The 9597-nt window shown below is 32.1% G+C and overlaps 1 protein-coding gene across 3 annotated transcripts; it reads left to right on the forward strand.

The window, feature by feature from the left end:
- The first annotated feature begins 1748 nt into the window (after window positions 1-1748).
- LOC123707411 (monocarboxylate transporter 1-like) lies at window positions 1749-8199 on the forward strand. 3 transcript variants are annotated; one of them, XM_045657431.1, is made up of 7 exons: window positions 1778-1846; window positions 1919-2037; window positions 4599-5734; window positions 5809-6402; window positions 6706-6921; window positions 7532-7817; window positions 7997-8199. In XM_045657431.1, the coding sequence occupies exons 3-7, from the start codon at window positions 4646-4648 to the stop codon at window positions 8179-8181; spliced, it is 2370 nt and encodes a 789-aa protein (XP_045513387.1). In that variant the 5' UTR covers window positions 1778-1846; window positions 1919-2037; window positions 4599-4645; the 3' UTR covers window positions 8182-8199. The 3 variants fall into 3 exon arrangements, with proteins under 3 accessions (XP_045513388.1, XP_045513389.1, XP_045513387.1); XM_045657432.1 differs by lacking the exon at window positions 1919-2037 and having other exon boundaries at window positions 1749-1846; XM_045657433.1 differs by lacking the exons at window positions 7532-7817; window positions 7997-8199 and having other exon boundaries at window positions 1777-1846; window positions 5809-6317; window positions 6706-6854.
- The last annotated feature ends 1398 nt before the right edge of the window (window positions 8200-9597 follow it).

A 9597-nucleotide genomic window follows, 5' to 3' on the forward strand; every position in this document is an offset into this window, starting at 1 on the left:
CGCCCATGGACACTCACATTGCCAGAAGGCTCGCAAGTGCGTTGCCGTCCTTTTAAGAATCGGTGCGTTCTTTGTTTAACGGACTCTAAGTCGAATTGGTTTGGAAATACTTCAGTGGGCTGCTGGTTCCACATAGTGGCGGTGCGCTGCAAAAACTGCCTTAAGAAACGCTCAGTTGTGGAACGACGAACGTCGAGATAATACGGATGGTCTTTGTATTCTGGCGTGACGTCCGATGATGGAACTCAGCTGCAGGTATTAGTCCGAACTACTCCTCTGAACACTCACCATAGTAAATGCGGTAGATGATGCAGGGATACCCCACAGCTTTACGCAACGCCAAGGTATTAAGCCGCACGGAAAGTGGGTGGATATGCCACCCAAATCATTTTTGTGTATTCAGATTTCTTTGGTCAAAACTGTATTGTCCATTTTTTCATCCATTAGCTTTGTTGATGTTAATGACTTGCCGGTCTTGTTTTTCTTTTTTATTCATATGCGGCCGTATTTTAAGTCGAGAAATGCGTATTTGACATCAAAACATCTACAATAAAATCGTTTAAACCATCTTTGAACTACTCTTACTGACATTGATTTACGTAAATTTTTGTTGAATGTACGATGTTTTTTTCGCGTGTCGATTTTTTTATTTTTTGTAACGTTTCTCTCAGATTTGCAAAACTTAACATTATCGTGTTTACAATCTATATTAATAAAAGTGAATTACAAAATTTTGCTAAGCGATAAACTCGAAGACGGCTGGACCAATTCGAAGAGATTTTTTATTTATTTATTCCTTGAGCTCTGCAAGGTTTCTATGTAATAGTATTTCTATGCATAGTAAAATGTTCCATATTGCTACTAAAATGATAAGGCAAAGTAAAAACATCTTATTTAGCAAAAACCAAGTTCGCGGGGGAAGCAAGTATAGAATAAATTTATGAGGACATATTACATAGCTTCTTCTATAGTACCTAATAATCAACTTTAGTGACTACCCTAGACGAGGGTTTGAAACTCCGCTCGGTTTCCGAGCCAATCAATCTGACACCTCTGTATATGTATAAAATAATTTCAAACATAGATGGATATATTTACAGTTAGTAAAGACGACAAATTTTAAGATACGGAAGTTCAAAATCCCGAAAATCACGAACGAATTTTGACTTATGTAACAATAAATTATTTGAGGAGATGCTTCCATTATATATAAGTTCACAGGACACTTTGCAAAAATATTTTGCTACACCAGGTCCGACATCGGACACGTTACGCGTTAGTAAATGCGGACGACCCATTTTCAGGGATTGCTTCCATTTAAATGACAATGTAACCATTAAGTAATCTAATAATGATCATTGCCTACATGTTGTATTATTTAGTTAAAGTTCTATACATTTTAAATTTAACTTAGAAAATTAATAAAATATTTCCACCTTTTAAAATTAGAAGATACAGTTTTTAATCGTAAAATCATTTATAAGATATATTAAGCTGCGATATATTGTTTTTTCTTTCAAAACACCCGAGTTCTTAATTATATTTCTTTACAATAAGGTCCATTTTGTAATAATTAAGTGTGACTTAATTTATAGGCTACATTGACTGCAAAATGTTAAATCAATATATATAAATTACTTGATTCATTCCGATCAAAACTATACTTTTAATTTAGTCTTTATGACCGTTTCGAATCCACCAATTCGTTATCACTGAACCTTCAGCGACACAGCATCCATCCAGTCTCACGTAAAGTGACGATTCCCGTCAGTGTACACACGATCGTCTGAGCAAACAGACGCATGTATAATAATTAATACATAAGTGTTCTAAAACCATATATGAGGTAAGTCTATTTATTTAGTTAGGTACATTTATTTTCGGCATCTGTTATTTATCGATTCGTTTTGATAATCAGCAGTCTGGTAACTTTAATGTATGCAAATGCTAAAAGTAACTTTGAAGTGTAAACATTCAATAATTGGAGTAGTCTTGACGATATACTAAACAAACGGATAGCTTGTTGTTTAGAAACCTGTAAGTATTATTTAATTTAATATGTAAACTATAAAATATTTTTTTATTCGTTTAGTTATTTGTATCTAGTATTACGCATTGATACAGTACCGAGTGTACGTGCAGGCAAAATTTAATTACATATATCGAAATGAAAACTAATAATAAACGTTAGAAAATAAGCACTTTTAGATGGATTTTTTTATTATTTATTATTCTACAGTTGGCACTTGACAGTCAACCTTTGACCATGCTTGTTTGAGCACCCGAAACGTCGGTCAATTTTAATTTTAAATAAATAATAATAAATTATTAAATTCTAAAAAATAATTGTAATTTAGATAATGAAAAGCATATTAATTTAGTTAAAAGTGTTAAATTTTAAAGTAATCTGATTTTTTATGCGATGAACTCATGACCCTTACTGGTTATGTTATCAATTTATCGCCAGGTGAAAAGGTGAAAATCTTTTAAAATAAATGAAAATCTCAAATTATAAGTTTTGAGATATTAACATAGAATATTACGAAACATTTACATACTTTGACATGGCTAATAGTGCAGTTTTTTTATATTCACCAGTATAATATACAATTTTCAATAAAGGATTGATTTATTTAAACTAGACTTACTAGACTAAACTTACTGATTACGTGAAGTGAATATAAATATCGTGATTGTAACGATTTGTATAACATACTTAATTTTGTTAATGAACAAGATAAACACTTACAGGAATATATCGTATTAAATTCATGACACATTATTTTCAGTCATTTATCGATGAGTCACTGACCTCAACTTTTCCATTGTCTGTTTTTAAAATAGCCGGCAGTAAATGCATATTACGTATGAACTGAGGTTTAAAGGAGAACATTTAGACATAGAAAGCGTTTGCCTTAGTATACGACAATATACCTAATTATAATTAGGTATATTATCGTCAACAATTTTAACGATATAATATAATAATATACGAGTAAGAGCTTACATAAATCAATAAAGTGTTGTTTATTACTTATTGTTTCGTGAAACTAGTATTACGGTCATATTAGAATTTTATATATTGTTAACTATTTATATGTATAATATAGATGGGCATACAAAAAGATAAGATATATATGTATATGTATACATAGACATGTATCTTATACCAAAAGATAAGATTTAAGGTACATATCTATGTATGTGCCTCCATATAATTTTGTATTTATTTTACGGATTGGAAAACGCGCTAGTCATCATAGATCATCTTTCTCAATGCATATTTAGGGAAATTTTTGTTTAAAATTTAACGATGTTCCTGTTTAGATTGAAGCTTTTTATCAAACATAACAAAGAGATAATGAATATTATAAACTATTGATAAACTGTCGGGAAACCGAGTTGAATGGACGCAAATAAATCAAAATACCAACGCACCTGCATCCCAGTGTTTTGCAACTCGTACTAAATTTAGACGAAAAACTCTTAAATAAGTCAGTAAGATAATTACCGCTGAAATCACGTGCTCTGGGTAATATCAGAAGAAATTAACAAAAGCTGTCGACTGATTGTTGATAGAATATTTACGTTTTTCAAGCTGATATATGTATTACATAACATAGGTAAAAAAAGGTTAAACTTTGTCTGTATAAGTTTGAAATACTATTAGATTTAATAAGATATTTACCACCTGTAAGTATTAGTATATACTGATAATGATTGGTATGGAAAATTGTGACTTTTCAACGGCTGTTAAAAATAACTTATGCCCTTGACACGATTACGATTCGATGTCTTTGGAATTTGTGTTTTGAATTCAGAACGCGTTTTACGATTACTGCAAATTAATAGAGACTGATTTATCTTAAGAAAAATTGCCTTAAGATAGAGTAGATTACGGGGAATGGTACCTAGGTATTATTTGTCATTTAAACAACAAAACACTAGCTCCAATCAATATAATTATGTCACAGAGCTAATGTACTTTTTTTATTGCACAAAGAGAGATTCATTTAGGAATAAGGAAAAACGTTTAATTTAATTCCGTACAAATAATTATTTCATTCCAACAAAGTAATGCTAAACATCTTAATGACTATACGAAAAAGTGCTAATAGACGCACATAACATTATAAACGAATCATACGCATCTTACTTTTTGTCCAGTATACACCTCCTTATATGATATTAAACAAAATTAATGTTACCAGCCAATAATAAAACTTTTTTTAACTTAAAGCCAATTAAGGTACGGAGATAAATGAATAACCTTACCTAAGACTTAAGAATTAGGTCGTGATAAGTTGATTCAATACCATATATAAGTTTAACGATAATTATGGTCGTAGATCGCTTTTTATTTCATATGATGTCTATAATACATATAGCTTAGATAACTGTTGGCCACATTTTACACATTTTAATTGAAGACTAATTATTAAGCGCATGGCGATATTATGATGATAAACATCTCAATCGTATTTTGAATTAAATATTCCTACATAGTACATACTTCATATGAAAGCATTGCATTTTATGGCTTAAAAATAATTCTATAACTTTCTTCACATAATAGTTGACTTTTATTATTGTTTTAGAGCTCAAAAAGTTTTAATGAAAAACAAATATCACGTTAAAAGATAAAATGGTCGGAAACGAATCATATAACCTCAATGGCGACGCTCACATTGAAAACGGAGGAGATTTAAAACAAGATATTGACAAAATAAATTCCATAAAATCAAGAAATAGTCATGAAATCGTAGCACGTTTTGTTATAGACGATTCGCCAGCTGGAGAAAGAGTAACATTCGAAGGATTAGATGATAATAGTATTTGTTCCGATGAGACTGATGAAAATAAATTGCCACCTATTCCTGACGGTGGTTGGGGCTGGGTGGTTGTATTCGCCGCCTTTTTAGTATCAGCGTGTGCTGATGGATTAGCTTACTCTTTCGGTATATTGCACGAAGAGTTTACTAATTACTTTGATGCATCACAATCAAAAACCTCTCTTATTGGAAGCTTATTTATATCTATACCTTTAATTTCCGGACCCATCATGAGTGCACTAGTTGATAGGTATGGTTGCAGAACGATGACTATGATTGCTGGGGTTCTATCTACATGTGGCTTCTTACTGTCTGCATTAAGCGATTCTATTGAAATGCTTTGTTTAACCTTGGGCATACTCAGTGGATTAGCTATGGGAATATTATATGTGACATCAGTTGTATCCGTTGCTTTTTGGTTCGATAAGCGAAGAACTTTAGCCGTATCATTAGCTTCATGTGGCATCGGGTTTGGTACTTTAATGTATTCGCCCTTGACGAATTTTTTCATAGAATTATATGATTGGAGAAATACGTTGGTCCTACTGGCAGGTACTATACTAAATATGTGTGTTTGCGGTGCATTAATGAGAGACCCTGATTGGCTCATAGTTAAAGAAGCCAGGGAGAAAAAAGAATCAAAGACTAGATCTAGAAAGTCTTCTAGCGCTGGTTCTATTTCATCTAGATCAGTAGGAGGAGAATCAGCGTTTTTAAGCATAGATGAATTAAATGACCTATTAAAGAGTGGAAAAAGTCCTGAATATATTTTGGACACACTAACAACGACATTAGCTGAAGCCAAACAGTTGGCGGTAACAACACAGATGAATGCAGAACAATCCTGTAAAAGAACGCATTCTGACATACAATTGCCAACTTTTATTCAAAGACATGATAAGGTAATTAATTTTTTCCAGTAAAATCTTTTGAAACAGATTCAACAAAACATTATTAACTGACTATAACATTTCAGATACCAACGGAAGTTATTGAACGGTTAATGACAAATAAAAAACTGTACAGAATTATACTAGAAAACTATCCTCATTTAATAACTAGAAGACGATCAGAGGTAAATCTACATGTTGATATAGTCGACGGAAATAACGTGGACGAACCAGTACCAATGAAAGTGACCGTTATGGCGAAAAGACCGAAAGAAGAAGACAAATCTAAAATGACGAAAAAGAGTTCTGATGCACCAGATTCTAATAAACCAACAAGATCTCAAGATTACCCAAAAACTATTCCAAAGAGTGAAACGAAAACATCTGTTGTCGATTATAAAAAAGATAACAACATAATGACTATTGAGAAAGGTACACAAGAAAAAATACACGCCAATAAAGATCACCCTAAAACCCTACCGACTACCGCAAGCTGGATTTCCAGACAATTTTACACCGATCATCATTATCTCCGTGACATGCCACTTTATAGGAATACAATAATGCATCGTGGAGCCATGATGAATATACCAAGGTACAAGCTCAGAGCTTCATCGTTGCCAGACATTTATAAAAATTCAACACGGTCTCTTAATTCGTATTATTCAGATGATGCACGGGTAAGTTGTCTGCATTGATTAAACTCAAGCCGTGAATAGTTAAAAAACCCGACAAAATGCATGAAATTCTAAAAACGCAGCTGGTGGGCTACTATTGTTATTTTTGTCTATAATTTATTTTAAGCTACACTTCAAGAGGTTCTGGGAGATGACGTAATAGTATTTTTAAACTCTGAACTGTTGCTTTCTCCAAAGATAATGATTAAGTCCTAGATTTTGTAAAATAGTGCTAATGTTTAGCTCTCGTAAATATAGACTAGCGCCCAAAAATTTGTTTCTGACTTTTGTATGTAATTTTTATAGAAATGGTACCAGCGCTTAATGGATGGCCTAAAATCTATATTTGATATGAGTATGTTCATCGAATTTCACTTCATTATGTTCAACATTGGCTCTCTTCTATTATTTGTTTGGGCGATTATACCTTACTTCTTCCTGAAATCCTATATGACCTCTGTTAATATGGAAGGAGGAGCTCTGATGATAAGCGTCATTGGTATCGCCAGTGGATTTGGTATAGTGAGTACATTATTTTAGGATTTAACATGCTGATAAAGCTTGCGGCGAACCTCATTATGTTATTGATTAATCATAAACTAAGACTAAAAACTAAGTTTAAAAAAATGTATACAATTTTTTTATCACTTTGTTGAAATCTCTATTTAAAGTTACGGCTTAAGTGACAATTGTATTATACCCTTTTCAAAATATTTACAAAGTTTTTTATCTTATCAAGGTATATTTAGATGAAGGCTTATTATATTGTTATCTTACTAGGACTACATGAAACAATCTAAATGAAATAATAATTATAATGCTGTATTGACAACGACCTCATTTAAAAATCAATATTTAATTACTATTTTAATCTCTTAAATTCAAACTACACAGTTGCACTAAATTCTAATAACAATATAACATCCTCGGATAGAAGTAATTACAATATTAACATGTTTTTTTTTATATCCACAAGATATAACATATATATGTCAATCTTGAACAAGTACCTAATAAAAAAGTTGTCTAAAGTGTAGATGGATTTTTAATAGTAAAGAACCTAAGATAAGTTTCATATATTATTTTATATTAAAAATGAAGGTGCTTTCTTGATAATAGAAAACTTTTCTAGGTGGGTCTGGGATGGGCCGGCGACCAACCTTGGATCAACGTAACGAAAGCTTACGCGATTTGTCTTATTATATGTGGGATTTCTGTTGGGGCCTATCCACTATTCATCACCAACTATTGGGGGCTTGTGGTGATTTCTACAATCTTCGGAGTGTCCTATGCAAGTTCTTACTCCTATACCCCGGCTATTCTTATGGAGCTGATGCCAATAGACTATTTTACTATTGCCTATGGGTTTATACTTTTAAGTCAGGGTGTCGGCCATTTGATGGGACCACCACTTGGAGGTAAGGGTCTTGTTAAAAGTAGCTTAAGTAAAAAATGTATATAATTAAAAAAAGTCTCTAAATGCCACAGGGATAGCGATTGCGTTGCCGGTATTTCACGTTCATGCTTAATAACGTGTCCAATATAGCAATACACCTCCGCATGCTCGCCGGACGCTCATTTTTCGTCTCCATTTCAGGTCTGTTATTTGACTTGACCGGAACCTGGGACGCTACATTCTACGGTGGAGGTGTTTGGCTTGTCATATCTGGTATCAGTATTGGTATAATACCATACACGAAGAACAGAAGGATATGGGGTAAAGGCCCTTTACTCAAGGACCTTGAAGATGCTCAAAGCACAAAGAACTCAGTGAATGTTTAAATAAAGTATTCAATTGTTTTCTTTGTATTATTTATCCTTTTTATTAAGTTGCAATCTCCTGAAATACTTTTAGTAAAAGGAGCAATTAGTTGGGAACATTAAAACACACTAATCTAGGTCAATATCGTCTCTGGCGCCTGTCAGCAGTAGGTATAATAAACTGTTAAATTGACGGTAATAACGTGAACAAATAAAGCCTCTCCCATATGATATGACGTCATATATTACGTGAATATTTTATATAAATGTACTTAATTTTATGGATATATAGTGAAATTTTAATGCTTCTTGAGCCGCTGTATATGCACACGGATTTAAATAAATTATGACGAAATACATGTGCGCATGTTTGTTTTTATTTTACAATTAATAATTAGTATGGCCGGTACCTAGTTTCTCTGGTATATACGCAGTATATTTACGAGTACGTTATCAAATGAAAATTTATTTAATAATATTGGTAACTATGTACACTTACCCTAGTAGTGTCGCCTTATTCCTATTAGTAATTTATGTTTCTATTAGTCATTTAGGTATCAATAAAAGTGAAAACATCGTTTTATTTATAATGTTTAATACTCGCTTAACATGAATGTCATTATTTAATTTCCGTTCCTACAGTCGGTACAGTTAAAAGTTTTAATACAGTCTATCCATTTACTACAGTCGGAATAGTTAGCTTAGCATGAGCGTCATTATTTAATTTCTGTTCCTACAGTCGATACAGTTAAAAGTTCTAATACGGTTTATTCATTTACTACAGTTGGTACAGTTAGAAGTATTACAATATTTTATATAGTTAATTATTGATCAATAAAGTTAAACTTAATTGTAGCTCACTTCTTTGTTTCATGAACATCACAACAACACTAACTATGCAAAAAATCAGTTTTGTATCGCGCGGACATACAAGCTACTGTTAAGTATAATTAAAATGGGTATTAAGAATATCCAGAGCACAAAATCACTTGCATATTGAGCATAGCCCACAAACAAACCTTCACGTTCATTATACAGGTATGTATAATGAACGTCACCATCACACGACACAGCCAAATTACGGATTACTTGTATTGAATGTATTGAATCATTTTTATAGTTTCCGTTTGTAAATGTTCCCTTATGTAAATGTTTGAACCTTTTTGTAAATATTATATATTTCATTTTTGACTACATATTTTAAGTGTAAGTTTTTGTTTTATATATATATATTTTGTTAGCTGTAGGATTATGATTTAAATAAATACAGTATATCCAGTTAGTTATCAGTTACAGTCAAATTACTATAGTAATAAGACTGCCAAAAAGAAATACGGTGGTCCTTAACGAAAATCACGATTTATTACCAAGAGAAGGAATCTAAATTTACATTTACTACCAGTTCCCAAATGAAGGGCATAGAAATGGCAAGAATTT

This window comes from Pieris brassicae, chromosome 3, assembly GCF_905147105.1.
Source record: "Pieris brassicae chromosome 3, ilPieBrab1.1, whole genome shotgun sequence".
Classification (NCBI taxonomy): domain Eukaryota; kingdom Metazoa; phylum Arthropoda; class Insecta; order Lepidoptera; family Pieridae; genus Pieris; species Pieris brassicae.